Genomic DNA, 20984 nt, shown 5'->3' with positions numbered 1-20984 from the left:
AAAGGTAAAAAAAAACATTTTTGTAAAAACATTACAACAGACTCTCTGGTGCGCTTATCATATTTAGAGTGTTGTTTACATTGGCCCAGTGTCTCCCGGGTTAGGGGAGGGTTTGGCGGGTAGGGATGTTCTTGTCCCATCGCGCTCTATCGACTCCGGTGGCAGGCCGTGCGCAATGCACGCTGACACCGTAGCAAGGTATATGGTGTTTCCTCCGACACATTGGTGCGGCTGGCTTCCGGGTTATTAAGCTGGTGTTGAGCCAAGAAGCAATGCGGCTTGGCCGTGTTGTGTTTCGGGAGACGCACCGGCGCCTGACCATCGCCTCTCCCGAGTTCGTACGGTAGTTGCAGTGATGAGACAAGACTAACTACCAATTAAAGTATTTTTTAAAACACAAAAAAAAAAAAAAAAAACACAGGATATGTCTATATACGGAAAAATACACGTTTTAACATTTCGACCAATCGTTTGGTTGAAAGAACAGACGACTCTAGGTCGGCCTTTTTTTGTTGTTGTTGGGGACAGCCCTAGTAGGTACAATCACAAAGTTACGTTTTCTATATTTGCTGATAGATGCATTTTACGTGCTGCTACTATACTGAACACAAATATAAATGCAACATGCAACAATTTACAGGTCATATGAGGAAATCAGTACATTGAAATAAATTCATTAGGCCCTACAGATTTCTCATGACTTGGAATACAGATATGCATCTGTTGGTCACATATACCATAAAAAAAACATAGTCTGCGGTTGGATGTACTGCCAAATTCTCTAAAACTATGTTTGAGGCGACTTATGGTAGAGAAATTAACATTCAATTATCTGGCAACAGCTCTGGTGGACATTCCTGCAGTCAGCATGCCAATTGCACGCCCCCTCAAAACTTGAGACACCTGTGGTATTGTGTTGTGTGACAAAACTGCACATTTTAGAATGGCCTTTTATTGTCCCCAGCACAAGCTGCACCTGTGTAATGCTCATGCTGTTTAATCAGGTTCTTGATATGCCACACCTGTCAGGTGGATGGATTATCTTGGCAAAGGAGAAATGCTCACTAACTGGGAAGTAAACAAATTTGTGCACAAAATTTGAGAGAAATAAGCTTTTTGTGCATCTGAAACATTTCTGTGATCTTTTATTTCAGCTCATGAAGTCCCGGGTATGGAGCTGTCATAGGTTTAAACATTGTAACTTGGCAGTGAAGATAAAAGTATAAGATGTGGTTGTGCAAGAAAGGGGAAGGATCGAGTACTGCATGTTGTTCAGAACACAAGCCCTTACAGTGGTGCCCTGTTAGAGTGACAAGATGCATTTCACTGCACAAGCTATACACAAGGCTCACCCACTGCAGCCCAGTGGTGTTTGTGGGTGTCTGTATGCGTGTGAGAGAGAACAGGAGAGAGGGAAGGGGTGAGGAAGGTTAGAGGACTACTTGTCATGCCAGTAGTAGGTGACGTATGAGTGAGATCCCACTTCAGTGGGTAAATGCACTGACAGGAGCATTCCAGATTCTCATTGTTATCCTGTCCTTTGACCTGATTAAGTTGGAGCCTGTGGTTTGTACCTCCCACGTGGTGGTTGGTTTTCAAGAGCAGTTTTCAAAAGCTACCCTACAAGTACTGCAGCTTAGTGGAGTAAACACTTGTTTGGTGTTTATGTAATGGTGAGCCTCGTGTTCTGTTGCGCAGGAAGCTACTTGAATTGCACAAGCCCTATGCAATGTAGAAAAATGTCATTTCTGATTCTTTCACGATTTGGGATGATCTGTGCGCATTTCAAATTGTCTGAGGAGAGAAAGGAGCAACAAACTGCTTTGGCCTTGTTGACAAGTAGAAAAGTGATAAAGCTGGCTGTGAGGATTTAGCACTTTGGCAGAATCCTCCGTCTCTCCTTCTGTCACCTCTTTCCCCACTACACGGCACTGATGAGAACTGTTCTTACCCTCCATCTGTCTATGCATCCCCCCTTTGCCCTCTCTCTCCTCCCTTCTACCTCTCCCCCTTTAGACAAATTGTTTGGGAAACGCCTCTCGCAGGCCAGACGGTACATCATGTCCCATAAATCCTGGCTGAAAATGGTTCCCACGGAAGACTGTGATATCCTAATGACATTCTCAGGTACACTTAATCGCCACATTTATCTTCTATGGTTCAGTCCCCTCAATTATGATGGGAAATGTAGATGGGAATCTTATTAGCCGTTGTGGGCAATGAGCCAATCACTCAGAGACGTGATATGAAACAGTTCACGGGGAATACTGAATCACATCCATTACCTCAGGGCTGCCCAACCCTCTTCCTGGAGATCTACTGTCCTGTAGGTCTTCAGTCCAACCCTCTTCCTGGAGATCTACCTTCCTGTGGTTTTTCAGTCAAACGCTAATTTAACAGACCTGATTCTACTAATTAGCTGCCCAACAAGACCTTAAATAGCTAAATCAGATATGCTAAATTAGGGTTGGACTGAAAACCTACAGGACAGTAGATCTCCAGTAAGAGGGTTGGACTGAAAACCTACAGGACAGTAGATCTCCAGTAAGAGGGTTGGACTGAAAACCTACAGGACAGTAGATCTCCAGTAAGAGGGTTGGACTGAAAACCTACAGGACAGTAGATCTCCAATAAGAGGGTTGGACTGAAGACCTACAGGACTGTAGATCTCCAGGAAGAGGGTTGGACTGAAGACCTACAGGACAGTAGATCTCCAGGAAGATGGTTGGGCAGCCCTGCATTACCTGTATGTTTATTACAGAGTAAGGTACTTTAGGATTCTGCACATGCTGTGGGAATGCATGCTACACATGGATCAATTTCAGTAATCAAAGTCAAACCAAGTTTCCAACATGGATCAAAATTGGACATTAATTATTGCACTTATTGCTGCTAGAAGGGATGACATTAATGCAGTGGTGCCTTGCCCCATAAACTCTCAGGTGTTTACCTTATTTGATTGGATTGACCTTTCCACAGCTCCGTCCTCCCACGGTTACTGCTGCTACTTCTGCCAAGCTCTGGAGAATGTCGTTGTTTCAACATCCTTATGTGAATACACTCATTAAGAGGCTCCAAGAGTGTCTGATGAATGACAAGAATATAAAGTGTAAAAAAAAATGGTCACGCAATTGCGACAGGTTCAATATTAATGCATGGAAATTGTCTCCTACATAAAATGAATGCAAAAGCTAATCTAGAAACTGACCTTTTTTTTTTGTAGACACCATAGATGACCACACCTTGCTATGGCTGCTGAACCATATCCGACTGGGAATCCCACAAGCTAAAATCCAGATCAGACAGCATCAACACACACAGGGATATGCGTTCTGTATTACAAGCACATTCGAGAAGTAAGATATCCCACTTCTGACCTGACATTTTTGTCAAAAATGAAATGGTTATATGTTAACTATCTGAGCTGACCCTTTTGCACGGTCTCTTTGCACACTCACAGTACTCTACACACTCTTGCACACTGACACTCCAACGCACACAAAACATGCACACACATTTATATTGACACACGCACTCACATACTATCACGTTTCAGGAGAAGACCCAGATGCAGACAGTGTCGAAGTAACAAAAGTTTATTACTAGAACAGGGGGCAGGCAAAATGACAGGTCAAGGGCAGGCAGAGGTCAGTGATCCAGATCAGAGTCCATAAGGTTCAGAACGGCAGGCAGAGGTCAGTAATCCAGATCAGAGTCCATAAGGTTCAGAACGGCAGGCAGAGGTCAGTAATCCAGATCAGAGTCCATAAGGTTCAGAACGGCAGGCAGAGGTCAGTAATCCAGATCAGAGTCCATAAGGTTCAGAACGGCAGGCAGAGGTCAGTAATCCAGATCAGAGTCCATAAGGTTCAGAACGGCAGGCAGAGGTCAGTAATCCAGATCAGAGTCCATAAGGTACAGAACCTTGGGAGAGGTGAGTGCAGACAGGGGAAAAGCCAGGGTGCTGTAACCCCGGAAAAAGCGGCGATAAAAGTTGGCAAATCCCAAGAAACGTTGCAGTTGCACTCTGGATGTAGGCTGGGGCCAATCCACCACTGCACGCTCCTTCCCGGGATCCATCTGTACACTCCCTGCAGCGATGATGTAACCCAAGAAGGGGATGGTGGAGCGATGGAATTCGCACTTCTCTGCTTTCACAAAAAGCTGGTTCTCCGATTGGCGTTGGAGAACCTGTCGGACGTGGAGCACGTGTTCTTGGGAGGAGCGGGAGAAAACAAGGATGTCGTCAAGGTAGATGAAGACAAACCTGATCAACATGTCGCGGAGAACATCATTCACCAGAGCCTGGAACACAGCATGGGCGTTGATAAGGCCAAATGGCATGATCAGATACTCGTAGTGACCGCTGATCGTGTTGAAGGCAGTCTTCCACTCGTCCCCTTCCCGTATCCTCACCAGGTGGTAGGCGTTCTGTAGGTCCAGCTTGGAGAACATGGTGGCCCCCTGGAGCGGCTCGAATGCCGAGGAGATGAGTGGTACCGGGTAGCGGTTTTTCAAGTGGTGTCGTTGAGGCCCTGGTAGTCGATGCACAGGTGCAGGGTTTTGTCCTTCTTCTCCACAAAGAGGAACCCTGCGCCGGCAGGGGAGGCAAAAAGATGGATGAACCCTGCAGCTAGGGAGTCCTCAATGTAGGTCTCCATAGCCAGAGAGTACAGTCGTCCCCGGAGCAGAGTGGTGCCAGGGAGAAGGTCGATCCTTACCGAACACCTCCGAGAGGTCCTGGTACTCCGCGGGAATGGCGGAGACGTCCGGGGCAACTTCCGAGCCGCCAGGAAGACGTCCCGTGGGCAGGCTGCGCTGACTTCAGGCAATGAGAGTGGCAGGATGGGCTCCAGCCCATGTTGGCACCAGCAGACCAGTCAATAAAGGGATTGTGTCGCTGAAGCCAAGAGAATCCCAATACAATGGGAACATGAGGAGACTTAAGCAGAAATTGGATTCTCTCGCTGTGGTTCCCTGACACACGTAGGTTGATGGGGTGGTAATTGTGGGTGACCCGGCCAATAGAGTGCCTGTCCAATGCTCTAATGTCCATGGGAATGGAGAGGGGCTGAGTGGGAATTCCCTGCTCGGACGCCATGGTAGCGTCCACAAAGCTCTCATCGGCCCCAGAGTTGATGAGTACCCGGAGAGATTTGGGCTGGTTCCCCCACAGCAAGATGGCATTAATCAATTTTACAATAAGGCTGTAACTTAACAAAATGTGGAAAAAGTCAAGGGTTCTGAATACTTACCGAAGGCACTGTATACATGCCCCTGCGCCCCTATGGGCATGACGCTTCTGAGTGGCAGCGAGGACCTGCAGTGTTTAAGCAATGCCACTTTAAATAATGGCACTTTAATAATGTTTACATATCTTACATTATTCATATCGCATGTTTATACTGTATTTTATACCATCTACTGCACCTTGACTATGCCGCTCGGCCATCGCTCATCCATATACTTACAGTTGAAGTCGGAAGTTTACATACACTTAGGTTGGAGTCATTAAAACTCATTTTTCAACCACTCCACAAATTTATTGTTAACAAACTATAGTTTTGGCACGTCGGTTAGGACATCTACTTTGTGCATGACACAAGCAATTTTTCCACTTGTAATTCACTGTATCACAATTCCACTGTGTCAGAAGTTTACATACACTAAGTTGACTGTGCCTTTAAACAGCTTGGAAAATTCCAGAAAATGATGTCATCGCTTAAGAAGCTTCTGATAGGCTAATTGACATCCTTTGAGTCAATTGGCAGTGTACCTGTGGATGTATTTCAAGGCCTACCTTCAAACTCAGTGCTTCTTTGCTTGACATCATGGGAAAATCTAAAGAAATCAGCCAAGACCTCAGAGAAAATATTGTAGACCTCCACAACTCTGGTTCATCCTTGGGAGCAATTTCTAAACGCCTGAAGGTACCACGTTCATCTGTACAAACAATAGTACGCAAGTATAAACACCATGGGACCACGCAGCCGTCATACCGCTCAGGAAGGAGATGCATTCTGTCTCCTAGAGATGAACGCACTTCGGTGTGAAAAGTGTGAATCAATCCCAGAACAACAGCAAAGGACCTTGTGAAGATGCTGGAGGAAATAGGTACAAGAGTATCTATATCCACAGTAAAACGAGTCCAATATCGATATAACCTGAAAGGCCGCTCAGCAAGGAAGAAGCCACTACTCCAAAACCGCCATAAAAAAGCCAGACTACGATTTGCAACTGCACATGGGGACAAAGATTGTACTTTTTGGAGAAATGTCCTCTGGTCTGACGTAACAAAAATAGAACTGTTTGGCCATGATGACCATTGTTATGTTTGGAGGAAAAAGGGGGAGGCTTGCAAGCCGAAGAACACTATCCCAACCGTGAAGCACCGGGGTGGCAGCATCATGTTGTGGGGGTGCTTTGCTGCAGGAGGGACTGGTGCACTTCACAAAATAGATGGCATCATGAGGGAGGAAAATTAAGTGAACATATTGAAGCATCATCTCAAGACATCGGTCAGGAAGTTAAAGCTTGATCGCAAATGGGTGTTCCAAATGGACAATGACCCCAAGCATACTTCCAAAGATGTGGCAAAATGGCTTAAGGACAACAGAGTCAAGGTATTGGAGTGGCCATCACAAAGCCCTGACCTCAATCCTATAGAAAATGTGTGGGCAGAACTGAAAAAGTGTGTGCGAGCAAGGCTTACAAACCTGACTCAGTTACACCTGCTCTGTCTGGAGGAATGGGAATGGGCCAAAATTCACCCAACTTACTGTGGGAAGCTTGTGGAAGGCTACCTGAAACGTTTGACCCAAGTTAAACAATTGAAAGGCAACGCTACCAAATACTAATTGAGTGTATGTAAACTTCTGACCCACTGGGAATGTGATGAAAGAAATAAAAGCTGAAATAAATGATTCTCTCTACTATTATTCTGACATTTCACATTCTTAAAATGATCCTAACTGACCTAAGACAGGGATTTTTTACTAGAATTTTTTACTAGAATTAAATGTCAGGAATTGTGAAAAACTGGCTATTTGACTAAGGTGCATGTAAACTTCCGACTTCAACTGTATATGTACATATTCTCATTCACCCCTGTGTGTGTATTAGGTAGTTGTTGGGGAATTGCTATATTACTGCACTGTCGGAACTGGAAGCACAAGCATTTCGCTACACTCGCAATAACATCTGCTAACCATGTGTATGTGACCAATACAATTTGATTTGATTTGATTTTGTCGCCTGCTGAATTGAATTGAAAGGCGTTTCGCCTCAGAGAATCATCTGGCCCCTGTATCTGTGAGACACGGTGCTGGTCTGCTAACTCACAGGGTCTCTTAGTGAATAGTTCTGAATACTTTCAGAAGGCACTGTATAGTATGCCCCTGTGCCCCTATGGGCATACTGTATAGTATGCCCCTGTGCCCCTATGGGCATACTGTATAGTATGCCCCTGTGCCCCTATGGGCATACTGTATAGTATGCCCCTGTGCCCCTATGGGCATACTGTATAGTATGCCCCTGTGCCCCTATGGGCATACTGTATAGTATGCCCCTGTGCCCCTATGGGCATACTGTATAGTATGCTTACTTACTTTCTCATGTTCTTCTAATTTCTTATTTTTTTCTCTCGTGTGTTCTACTGTATGTCATTTTTAGTGCTACATATTGATATTGATTACTGCATTGTTGGGGTTAGCTTGCAAGAAAGGCATTTCACTGTACTTGTGCATATGACATTAAAACTTAAACTTGATAATGACCTAATAAGTACTATTTTGTTTCTGTGTAATTGTTTGAAACAAGCACCACTATTTGGCAGCCGAAGTACTCACATTGTTACCACATCATTCGTAAACATCAAATTCGTAAATAGTGACCTGGTTCCAGGTATTTTTGTTCTGTGTCGCAACGTTTGGTATCACAATGACCATAGGAGGAGTTGGCAAGACAAGCAAAGTCAGATATGGGATCAGGCTCGGTAAATAGAGACTGAAACAGGACTGTTAATTAAAGACAATATCTGACCTGCTGAAATCCTAATCCCCCCCCATCCTCCATTTCTCCTCAGCTTGCTGCGTGGTGCAGAGCTGTTGGGAATGCGCAAAGTGGTGAAACCACAGTACGGAGGCGGAACACGCAGGTTTTCCTGTGAGGAAGATAACATCTATGAGAACATAGAGAGCGAATTGTGCTTTTTCACCTCACAGGTTTGTATCCGTTTTGGCCATAATCTCCGAACATATTTAAACATCTCCGATATACACTTAATATCCAAAAGTATGTGGACACCTGCTCGTTGAACATCTCATTCCAAAATCATGGGCATTAATATGTAGTTGGTACCCCCATTGCTGCTACAACAGCCTCCACTCTTCTGGGAAGGCTTTCCACTAGATGTTGGAACATTGCTGCGGGGACTTGCTTCCATTGATGGCACTGATGTTGGGCAATTAGGCCTGGCTCACTGTCGGTGTTCCAATTCATCCTAAAGGTGTTCGATAGGGTTGAGGTCACGGTCCTGTGCAGGCAAGTCAAGTTCTTCCACAACGATCTCGACAAACCATTTCTGTATGGACCTTGCTTTGTGCACGGGGGCATTGTCATGCTGAAACAGGAAACTGTTGCCACAAAGTTGGAAGCACAGAATCGTCTAGAATGTTATTGTATGCTGTAACATTAAGATTTTCCTTTACTGGAACTAAGGGGCCCGAACCATGAAAAACAGCCCCAGACTATTATTCCTCCATCACCAAACTTTACAGTTGGCACTGCATTCGGGCAGGTAGCGTTCTCAGATTCGTCCATCAGACCGGCATATGGTGAAGTGTGATTCATCACTCCAGAGAACGTTTGCTGCTCCAGAGTCCAATGGTGGCGAGCTTAACACCATTCCAGCAGACGCTTGGCATTGTGTATGGTAATCTTCCATTTCATGAAGTCTCCGACAAACAGTTCTTGTGCAACATTGCTTCCAGAGTCAGTTTGGAACTCAGTAGTGAGTGCTGCCACCGAGGAGATATTATTTTTACGTGCTAGGCGCTTCAGCACTCGGCGGTCCGGTTCTGTGAGCTTGTCTGGCCTGCCTACCACTTCATTGTTGCTCCTAGATGATTCCACTTCACAATAACAGCACTTACAGGTGACCGCGGCAGCTCTAGCAGGGCAGAAATTTGACAAACTGACTGGTTGGAAAGGTGGCATCCTATGAAAGTGCCACGTTGAAAGTCACTGAGCTCTTCAGTTAGGCCATTCTACTGTCAATGTTTGTCTATGGAGATTGCATGGCCGTGTGCTTGATTGTATACACCTGTCAGCAACGGGTGTGACTGAAATAGCCAAATCCACTAATTTCTAGGGGTGTCCACATACTTTTGCATATATAGTGTATGTCCTGTTGCTGACTTTTACCTTGTTCCCTTAATCTATGTGGTTGTTCCACTCTTACCTTGTCTTTAGGAGCGTCAGAGTATCATCAAGTACTGGCTGGATAACCTACGTGCCAAACCAGGGGCGGTCCTTCACAACATTCACTTCCTGGAGGGACAACCAATCAGTAAACTGTTCTTTTTGTATTTCATCAATCCCTTTCTCTACAGCATGACAACATATACAGTAAGACTGCTTCATTATTGACTGATAACTATGTTGATTGATCTCAAACGTTTAAATATCCTTGGAGAGTATGGACATGAATAATGTATTCCTCTATTGCTCAGTCGGTAGAGTTTGAAACGTCAGGATAGGGAGCTCTGACCACACATACATAAAACCTTTTTTTTTTTTTTTAAATATGCACTCATATGACTGTCAGTTGCAATGGATAAAATCATCTGATGAATGGCATTCCCTTTTTATTATAGTTCCAGAACTGGTGGCCAGAGGTGTAATCTGTCAAGTGTTTCCTCTACACGAGCAACGGATCCTCAGTCAGCTGATGACGTCATGGGTCCAAGCTGTCTGTGAGAGACAGCCTTTGGGTGAGCAGCAGCTGTTGAGACAACACAGCATTACTTATTGTTACAATGATCTGCACTACAAATGCAATATCAATGGAAAGATGCACATTTCTTCAAATGATCATTCACTAGCTGAAACCAATAACCCATTTTGTCTGTCTTTTGTCCATGTTGTTGGTCCGTGGCTGCTGATCCTTGTGTGTTAGATGACGTCTGTGATTACTTTGGGGTGAAAATCGGCATGTACTTTGCCTGGCTGGGCTTCTACACCAACTCCATGCTGTACCCTGCCGTCGTTGGCTTCCTGATGTGGATCCTGGCAGAGGCTGACCAGGTAGGTGATCCAGCATCACATGCCTCAATGGAGACCACACACTGGCCAATAAACCTGTCAATATACGGTAACTAATGTATCATACACAATGTAGTTCAGCCTACTACCTAATCTGCCAGTGACAGTGACGTAGGAGTTGGCAAGATGGCACCAACAGATCGTGGATTAGGCTAAATGTAGCTAACATACACAATGGGATTTCACAGTTGCACAATACAAATGACTCACCCATTGTGGGAATATGTGTAGGTGTTTCTTTTCACAATCACTGCATGAAACAGCATGAAACAAAACATGGATGTGTTGGCCTATACTTCAAAAATGTATCCCCCCGCCACAGCTCTTAATTCCCCAAGCCGACAAGGTGACAAATCTGTCGACGTACCCTTGAGCAAGGCACTTGACCCTAATTGCTCATCTAATTCGCTCTGGATTAAGAGCGTCTGCGAAATGACTTCAATGTAAAATGATACAGTCGCCTTTGTTCTTTTGAGTTACTGTACAAAGGTCCCTGTGTTTTGTATGTACCTCATGTGGCTCACCCACTCCCTAACAGACCAGCCAGGACATCTGCTGTGTGGTGTTTGCCCTTTTCAACGTGGTGTGGGCGACGCTCTTCCTGGAGAGATGGAAGCGGAGAGAGGCCGAGCTGGCATACATGTGGGGAACACTGGACACCCCCGCCGAGCCCCTTGAGGAGCCCCGTCGCCAGTTTCGGGTGAGTGTCCTATTATTGCATCCTATTCATTTCAGAGTTGAGATGAATCTCTCATGGACAGATCTATATAAACATAACTGGTACCGTAGAATCTGTCGGGAAGGAATGTGGGCTAACGAGCAGCAGTCACTGGTTATTTAGACATATCATGATTTCAAAGGTGTTAGAATCTTTCTAATTTTGGAAGGGGGTGGAACAATCGGGATGTAACGTGCAAAGAGAGAGGGTGGAGCTCCTCGTTCTGGTTCCGCTCCTTGTTCTAGCATCTCTTCATCTCTTCTCTTAAAATGTTTGGACCTAGAACTTGATCGAGCAGCGGGCCAATTACGCAATACTTTAGATCTGGAGATTAGTCCGAGATTCAATCTGTTTGGCGTGTTGTAGAGCCATTGACATTTATAGGTACTTTCCGATTGAGCCGACATCTGCTGTGGGAACATTGCATTTAAAAGACGTATTGTCGATAGCGCTCTACAACACACCTTAGTTTGAATCCCAGCCTTAGATTACTACCAGTGCTGTTTGGTTCCTTCAGGACTTTTATAGGTACTTTCCGATTGAGCCGACATCTGCTGTGGGAACATTGCATTTAAAAGACGTATTGTCGATAGCGCTCTACAACACACCTTAGTTTGAATCCCAGCCTTAGATTACTACCAGTGCTGTTTGGTTCCTTCAGGACAGAGTACAAATTCCATCACCAGCCTCAAGTAGCTTTTCCAGGGTTGTTCCAGGGCCAGAGTTTACGGGTCTACAGTGATAAGTAATATGAGCTCGAGGCTTGGAGAGTGTTGTGTGAATTCCAAGGGTTGGGGCAGGGAGACATGCCTCCTGAGATTTCTAAACGGGCAGTTGTTACTGTTGCTATCAGGCCCGGCTAGCTCAGTCGGTAGAGCATGAGACTCTTAATCTCAGGGTCGTGGGTTCGAGCCCCACGTTGGGCGTAAATGTTTTAGCTGGCGGTCCTGATCTTCTCAACTACTGTCTTTGGGGGGACACATGCCTCCTGTGGTTTCTAAACAGGACGTTGTCAGTGTTGCTATCAGGCCTGGCTAGCTCATGTGGTAGAGTGTGGGACTCTTCATCTCAGGGTTGTTGGTTTGAGCCCCACGTTGTACTGTAATGTGTTAGCCGCTTCTCAACTACTGTCTTATCTTTTGGGGGACACATGCCTCCTGTGGTTTATAAAGGCGGAGCTAGCTCACTCAGTAAAGCATACTCTCAGGGTCGTGGGTTCAAGCCCCAGTTTGGGCGCAAGCATTTTAGTTGGTGCTCGACGAAGCCTGTATCTCTGTGTGCAGGGTGTGAAGCGGTGCAGTCCAATAACAGGCTGTGAGGAGTTATACTACCCACCCTGGAAGAGGACAATGTTCAGGTGGATGGTCAGCCTCCCCATCTGTCTCCTCTGTCTCTGCTTCGTCTTCTTGGCCATGCTTGTCTGTCTGGAGATGCAGGTAAGAGACAGCTAAGTCAACAGGAAATAGCCTCATCCGACATATTCCCAAAAGTCATGATCATCAAACACGGTCCGGTATTGCAAGAAGGTTCAGGGCGGCAGCTTAATTCCCGTTAATAATATGTATTGCTGACACGTTTAGAGGGGAGCTCCTTTCGTCAAAGCACTTGGTAGTGTTAATGTCAGGTACGATTAGTGCTTCTTTTTTTTCTTTTAACGGGGCAAGTCAGTTAAGAACAAAGTCTTATTTACAATGACAGCCTAGGAACAGTGCGTTAACTGCCTTGTTCAGGGGCAGAATGACAGATTTTTTTTACCTTGTCAGCTCAGGGATTCAATCTAGCAACCTTTCAGTTACTGGCCCAATGCTCTAACCACTAGGCTACCTGCCGCCCCATTTAAATACACTATCCCATTTAAATCACATGCAAACCAATTAACTTTTGAGGAGTAGGCACTTTTAAGATAAAAGAGAATGGCTACAGTGTTAATTAACCTGTCTTTCTGTAATTCAATATGCTGATGTTGTGGTTTATCTCCTTTTTTTTATAGGAGTTTGTGATGGAAATTAAGGAGTTACCCAGTATCACAAGATTCATTCCTAAAATGTTGCTGGCCATCGTTGTGACTGTATGTGATGAGGTGTATAGGAAGATCGCCCATTGGCTCAATTATATGGGTAAGCTGTGCAGCTGAGATTCATTAATATCAGCACCAGGTGAGGAATGATTGGAACAGTGAGCACCCATCTCAGAATAGAAGTACGGATCTAGGATCAGGTCCCCCTCCCTGTCCATGTAATCTTATTCATTATGATATGCAAGGCAAAACTGATCCTAGATCAGCACTCTTAGTCTGAGATGCTTTAAGAACACTGGCTTTAATCTCTTCAGAGGGGTATACTACGATGCAAGCTAGATCTACTCAGGGTTTTCAAAAGATAGCCAGCTTCAGTTAGCTTTTCATCCATATTACGACTGTGGACAATGGTGTAGTGGAGGCTATACGCAGGTATACTCCATATACCCACTCTTTTTTCAGTCGGCATTGCATATACTAATTTCTTAATCCCCACTGATGGGTAGCAAATTAGTGATGTGGAGGTACACGGAGTATAAATTAATAATGCTGATGGAAAAGATCTGAATGTTTCGCTTAGAATTTGGATAAAAATATGATTTTTTTTCACATTTTAAGTGCAGCAATGTGCACATGGTGGTACTGTAGGCCTACAATGTTCCAAAATGCAATTTGTAGGAAAACACTGTTCTAAAATGCTCACCGCAAGCAATCGGTTTCATGGACAGAGATGGAAATATCTGTTTGAATATTAGAAAGGGGGAGATCTAAAGATGCAACAACTATCATGGTTTGCTAATACTGTGTGACTAGGATAATGCCTTTGGCTGCTAGACAATAGACAAGAAAGTTGATATGAACAGGAGAGCGTTCATGTTTTTAAAAAATCCCTCAACATTCCTATGATTGGTTTTTGGCTTGGCTACTTTGAAACAAGGTAAGACATGCCTCACAATATGAAGTAAAATGTCCATGTTTCAAACAATTAAGGAACAGGAAAAATATATTGGCGCTAATGATAGGCCTAATTGTCTTCGGGTAGATGGAAAGGCTTTCCCAAAAATCTTCTCAGTTAAATGTTAACTAGCTATAAAGTAGCCTATGCCTGCCTACCTGGCAGAATAATATCTTGATTATTTGCATCAATACAGTGGCCATTTGTTTTGCAAACTCCATTTCATGTGCGCTACTGAAACACCGCTAACCAAACAACAAACAAGCATTGTTGTGGACTTAGAACATGCAATTTGTTGTTTTTCTATGAATAAAAGTGTGACTTTGAGAGTGAAAAAAAGAAGAAAAAAAAATACTAATCTGAAACCTGTGAATTTCTGACTCGGTTGACAGCCTCATTTATCTATTTCAATAGTGGGCCTACTATTAGCCTTCTTGCTCAGTACAGCTTGGGTTGGCCTGACTGTGAAACACCAATATGGGATTTATCATTTTAGATCATTCAGAGTATGTCACGGTTTCTCTCAGAATTTTTCACACAGGGCGCCTTTCCTTCACCGGGCGGGCCGTTTGGATTTATTTTAGCAAAATAAGAGTATACACACTTCTCCAGGCACCGCTACGCCACTGACGGTGGATATTGCTCGTCCACCTGCCACTAACTCTAGCAGACTTTAAACTGTGCGTGCATGTCGCACGTGGCTAGTCGAATGCTGAGCTCTTCATTGAGACAATGCTGAAACATCCATGGGCGATTCAGTGCCACATTTTCATTTGTGCCGAAGTCCAAATTTAACAAAAGTGATCTTGCAGATTTAGCAGGCTATGGTGTGAAATCGGCTTTTACAAGTCCCGTCTTTATTTTATTACTTATTGTTAATGTCGTCTTTGGTGTGCTTATTAATGTGTGCTTTTTTCCCCCATTCCTAATCGATAAAAATATGTTCATTAAGTATTTTAACATGACTATTTCTTAAACACACAAAGAAACAATATTTAAATCAGTCGTTTTCCTCAAATGAAGATGCCGATGACGCAATCTTTGTCAAAGGGGAGGAAATCTGTTTCAATTGGTCCTCAACTTGCAGCTCAGGCATTTCATTCAGGATTAGTAGAGTTAGCCCTGAGTTAGCCTGCCCTGGAGCAGGTTAGTTCTGAAGGAATCGGTAAATGTAAATGTACCTGTCTAAAATGTGAGCCACTTCTGTAGCCCCGGTTATCCCGAGTTGAACTCAAAAATTGACCAAAGTCACCTCGCTAACTCCTCAAACCAGGTACGTAGTGTTGTACAATGTGATCACACAGGTTTGTTCAGTAATCAGTATCAAATGGAGCAATGTCTTTTGATGATTGGTATTATTTTCTTACAGAGAACTACAGACTTCAGAGTGCCTATGAGAATAATCTCATCATTAAAATGGTTTTTGTAAGTTAGATATTTCTTCTTTTTTGATTTCGACCATACTAACCACTGTTATTCACGGGGGTGTATTATTGACTAACACTTTTGTATATATGTTTAGAAATGCCGTGTCTGATTTAAAGTCCTTCTCTTCATTTTGCAGTTTGAGTTTATCAATTCTTACCTTAGCCTTTTCTACATCGGATTCTACCTCAAGGACATGGAGCGACTGAAGGAGGTAAAATCAGTCAATTAGATTTAGATAATGGAAAACATGATTGAACAAACAAACAAAAAAATCCCCAAGGAATAGCAACTGAATCACTCACACTGTCTCCTCACAGACGCTAGCCACTCTCCTGATCTTCCGCCAGTTCCTCCAGAACATCAAGGAAGTGCTCCAGCCTTATCTGTACGAGCATCACAAACTAGGAGTATTTACCCCCAAGGTCGTGTGGGAGATTCTCCAGGCCATAGTGCTCAAATACAGCCGCCTGGCTCTAGGAAAGTCCCAGGCTTCATGGACTATCCAGTCCCTGCTAAGCCCCAAAGGCCCTGCCACACTTCCTGGACAGACAGAACAGAAGAAGAGAGGAGATCTAAAAGCTGGCTATAGGTTTACAGAGGAAGAGTGGGACATAAATTACACACTGAGGCAACGGAAGATTAGCTTCAATGAGAAGGTGCATGTTGCCAGGGACATTGCCTTGGCGACCCAGCCAGAGGACAGCTTCTTGGAGGAGAGTCCCACATTGGTGGAGGAGGGCATGGATCCTTCCAGCATCTTTGAGATAGTCTCTGACATTGTCACCTATGAGTCCTCTGAGACCAAGAAGACTAGTGTCTCCCCACCAAATGGCTATGACACGCTAGTATGTCAGAGATGGAAGAGTCCAATCCCAGAGAAAAAGGCCACAAAGTCCTGGATTGACCCGCCTGATGAGCCCAAGTCTGTCATTCTCAGCCAAGCAGAGGTTGAGAGCTGCATGCAGACATATGAGGTGTGTCTTAGTCATCAGATCTGTTGTTATGCACTTGACCTGCTGTCAGTTTATATTGGATACGTGTTTAGTTTAATTTAATGGACTTGGAGAGTATTTCTGGCTAGTGTTAGTAGCTGGTACATGCAGCAGTACATTCACATTTAAAGTAAAAAGTTATTTGAAACACCAATGCTATTCCATGTGACTTTGTGATTGTGACTTTGACCTCATACCTTTGACCTCTGACCCAACAGGACACCCTGCAGGACTACCAGGAGATGTTCATCCAGTTTGGCTACGTGGTGCTCTTCTCCTCCGCCTTCCCGCTGGCTGCTATGTGGGCCCTCATCAACAACATCATCGAAATCCGGAGTGACGCCTTGAAGCTCTGCACAGGCCTGCAGAGGCCCTTTGGCCAGAGGGTGGAGAGCATTGGACAGTGGCAGGTCATTGGTCTCTCACACCTGGGCCCGTATTCAAAATATGTTTCAGAGTAGGAGTGTTGATCTAGAATCAGGCCCCCCTTGTTCATATAATCCTATTCATTATGATCTAAATGGCAAAAATCATCCTAGGTCATCACTCCTACTCTCCAATATGAGTTTATCAAGGCTTAAAAATCCTTCTTTAACCTGTTGTCTCCTCCCCTTCATCTACAATGATTGAAGTGGATTTAACAAGTGACATCAATACACTCCGTGTAAATCTATATACTGTATGTCTAAATTATGTGAATATACTGAAAAACAAGATGGCGCCGACAGAGATGGTCGCCTCGCTTCGAGTACTTAGGAAACTATGCAGTATTTTGTTTTTTTTATGTATTATTTCTTACATTGTTACCCCAGGAAATCTTAAGTCTTATTACATACAGCCGGGAAGAACTATTGGATATAAGAGCGACGTCAACTTACCAACATTACGACCAGGAATATGACTTTCCCGAAGCGGATCCTCTGTTCGGACCACCACCCAGGACAATGGACCTAATCCCAGAAGCTGACCTAAAACAACAGCGCCGCAGATGGAGCGACATCCAGGTCAGGCTCCGTAGACGTGCACATCGCCCACCGCTCCCGAGTATACTACTCGCAAATATCCAGTCTCTTGACAACAAGGTAGATGAAATTCGAGCAAGGGTTGCCTTCCAGAGAGACATCAGAGATTGTAACATTCTCTGTTTCATGGAAACATGGCTCTCTCGGGATCAGTTCAGCCACCGGGCTTCTCCATGCATCGCGCCAACAGAGTTAAACTCCTCTCTGGGAAGATGGTGTAATAACAACAACATACAGGAACTCAAGTCTTTCTGCTCACCCGACCTATAATTCCTTACAATCAAATGCTGGCCATATTATCTCCCAAGAGAATTCTCATCAGTTATCGTCACAGCTGTGTACATTCCCCCTCAAGCAGACACCAAGACGGCCCTCAAGGAACTTCACTAGACTCTATGTAAACTGGAACCATATATCCTGAGGCTGCATTTATTGTAGCTGAGGATTTTAATAAAGCAAATTTGAGAGGAAGGCTATCTAAATTCTATCAGCATATTAATTGTTCTACGCACGGGTGTAATACACTTGATTACTGCTACTCTAACTCCTGTGATGCATACAAATCCCTCCCCCACCCTCCGGCAAAATCGACCACGACGCCATCTTGCTCCTACCGTCTTATAAGCAGAAACTCAAACAGGATGAACCAGTAACTAGAAACATTCAACGCTGGTCTGACCAATCAGAATCCACGCTTCAAGATTGTTTTGATCACGCGGTCTGGGATATGTTCCAGTTAGCCTCAGATAACAACATCGATCTAGACGCTGACTCTATGAGTGAGTTTATAAAGAAGTGCATTGGAGATGTTGTACCCACTGTGAATATTAAAACCTACCCTAACCAGAAACTGTGGATGGATGGCGGCAAACCACTGCATTTAACCATGGAAAGAAGTCTGGGAATATGGCTGAATATAAACAGTGTAGTTATCCCCTCCGCAAGGCAAACAAATAAGCGAAATGCCGGTACAGGGACAAAGTGGAGTCGCAATTCAACGGATCAGACACGAGACGTATGTGACAGGTTTTACAGGAAATCACGGACTACTAAAAGAAAACCAGGACACCGATGTCAAGCTTCCAGACAAACTAAACACCTTCTTTGCCAGCTTTGAGGATAATACAGTGCCGCCGTCACGGCCCACTAACAAGGACTGCGCCCACCCCTCTCCTTCTCCGTGGCCGACGTGAGTAAAACATTTAAACTTGTTAATCCTCGCAAGGCTGCTGGCCCAGACGGCATCCCTAGCTTCGTGCAGACCAGATGGCTGTGCAGAGCATATGCAGACCAGCTGGCTGGTGTGTTGTCCTTAAATACAGTGGGGCAAAAAAGTATTTAGTCAGCCACCAATTGTGCAAGTTCTCCCACTTAAAAAGATGAGAGAGGCCTGTAATTTTCATCATAGGTACACTTCAACTATGACAGACAAAATGAGAAAAGAAAATCCAGAAAATCACTGTAGGATTTTTAATGAATTTATTTGCAAATTATGGTGGAAAATAAGTATTTGGTCACCTACAAACAAGCAAGATTTCTGGCTCTCACAGACCGGTAACTTCTTCTTTAAGAGGCTCCTCTGTCCTCCACTCGTTCCCTGTATTAATGGCACCTCTTTGAACTTGTTATCAATATAAAGACACCTGTCCACAACCTCAAACAGTCACACTCCAAACTCCACTATGGCCAAGACCAAAGAGCTGTCAAAGGACACCAGAAACAAAATTGTAGACCTGCACCAGGCTGGGAAGACTGAATCTGCAATAGGTAAGCAGCTTGGTTTGAAGAAATCAACTGTGGGAGCAATTATTAGGAAATGGAAGACATACAAGACCACTGATACTCTCCCTCGATCTGGGGCTCCACGCAGGTTCTCACCCCGTGGGATCAAAATGATCACAAGAATGGTGAGCAAAAATCCCAGAACCACACGGGGGAGCCTAGTGAATAACCTGCACAGAGCTGGGACCAAAGTAACAAAGCCTACCATCAGTAACACACTATGCTGCCAGGGACTCAAATCCTGCAGTGCCAGACGTGTCCCCCTGCTTAAGCCAGTACATGTCCAGGCCCGTCTGAAGTTTGCTAGAGAGCATTTGGATGATCCAGAAGAAGATTGGGAGAATGTCATATGGTCAGATGAAACCAAAATATAACTTTTTGGTAAAAACTCAACTCGTCGTGTTTGGAGGACAAAGAATGTTGAGTTGCATCCAAAGAACACCATACCTACTGTGAAGCATGGGGGTGGAAATATCATGCTTTGGGGTTGTTTTTCTGCAAAGGGACCAGGACGACTGATCCATGTAAAGAAAAGAAAGAATGGGGCCATGTATCGTGAGATTTTCAGTGAAAACCTTCTTCCATCAGCAAGGGCATTGAAGATGAAACGTGGCTGGGTCTTTCAGCATGACAATGATCCCAAACACACCGCCCGGGCAACGAAGGAGTGGCTTCGTAAGAAGCATTTCAAGGTCCTGGAGTGGCCTAGCCAGTCTCCAGACGTCAACCCCATAGAAAATCTTTGGAGGGAGTTGAAAGTCCGTGTTGCCCAGCAACAGCCCCAAAACATCACTGCTCTAGAGGAGATCTGCATGGAGGAATGGGCCAAAATACCAGCAACAGTGTGTGAAAACCTTGTGACGACTTACAGAAAACGTTTGACCTATGTCATTGCCAACAAAGGGTATATAACAAAGTATTGAGATAAACTTTTGTCATTGAGCAAATACTTATTTTCCACCATAATTTGCAAATAAATTAATAAAAAATCCTACAATGTGATTTTCTGGATTTTTTTCTCATTTTGTCTGTCATAGTTGAAGTGTACCTATGATGAAAATTACAGGCCTCTCTCATCTTTTTAAGTGGGAGAACTTGCACAATTGGTGGCTGACTAAATACTTTTTTGCCCCACTGTATTAAATTTCTCCCTATCCCACCGCCCTCAACCGCAAGGCTCTCCAGAGGGTGGTGCGGTCTGCACAACACATCACCGGGGCAAACTACCTTCCCTCCATGACACCTACAGCACCCAATGTCACAGAAAGGCCAAAAAGATAATCAAGGACAACAACCACCCGAGCCACTGCCTGTTCACACCGCTATCTTCCAGAAGGCGAGGTCAGTACAGGTGCATCAAAGCTGGGACCGAGAGACTTAAAAACAACTTCTATCTCAAGGCCATCAGACTGCTAATCAGCAATCACTAACTCAGAGAGACTTCTGCCTACATTGAGACCCAATCACTGGCCACTTAATAAATGGATCACTAGTCACTTTAAACAATTCCACTTTAAATAATGCCACTTTAATAATGTTTACTGTATTTATACCATCTATTGCACCTTGCCTACGCCGCTCGGCCATCGCTCATCCATATATTTATATGTACATATTCTCATTCACCCCTTTAGATTTGTGCGTATTAGGTAGTTGTTGGTAAATTGTTAGGTCACTTGTTAGATATTACTGCACTGTCCGAACTAGAAGCACAAGCATTTTGCTACACTCACATTAACATTGATTT

General features: G+C 44.3%; 1 protein-coding gene and 1 non-coding gene across 2 annotated transcripts in view; both read left to right on the top strand.

Moving 5' to 3' along the window:
- Window positions 1-20984, top strand: part of LOC110530116 (anoctamin-8-like) — a 30377-nt gene that overhangs the window by 3976 nt on the left and 5417 nt on the right. Inside the window, 13 exon segments of the mRNA XM_021612944.3 lie at window positions 2017-2127; window positions 3224-3356; window positions 8084-8222; window positions 9472-9568; window positions 9876-9992; window positions 10178-10305; window positions 10862-11023; window positions 12325-12477; window positions 13032-13158; window positions 15383-15438; window positions 15578-15652; window positions 15759-16415; window positions 16652-16843. Of these exon segments, the coding sequence (XP_021468619.2) occupies window positions 2017-2127; window positions 3224-3356; window positions 8084-8222; window positions 9472-9568; window positions 9876-9992; window positions 10178-10305; window positions 10862-11023; window positions 12325-12477; window positions 13032-13158; window positions 15383-15438; window positions 15578-15652; window positions 15759-16415; window positions 16652-16843 (2147 nt within the window).
- Window positions 11895-11967, top strand: trnak-cuu (transfer RNA lysine (anticodon CUU)). Its single transcript has one exon. It is a non-coding gene; the product is annotated as a tRNA-Lys (tRNA).

The sequence above is a fragment of the Oncorhynchus mykiss genome, chromosome 8 (genome assembly GCF_057628025.1).
Source record: "Oncorhynchus mykiss isolate SJ-2025 chromosome 8, ASM5762802v1, whole genome shotgun sequence".
NCBI lineage: Eukaryota > Metazoa > Chordata > Actinopteri > Salmoniformes > Salmonidae > Oncorhynchus > Oncorhynchus mykiss.
The sequence above is the reverse complement of the archived record's forward strand: the minus strand, read 5'-3'. Positions and strand labels throughout refer to the sequence as shown.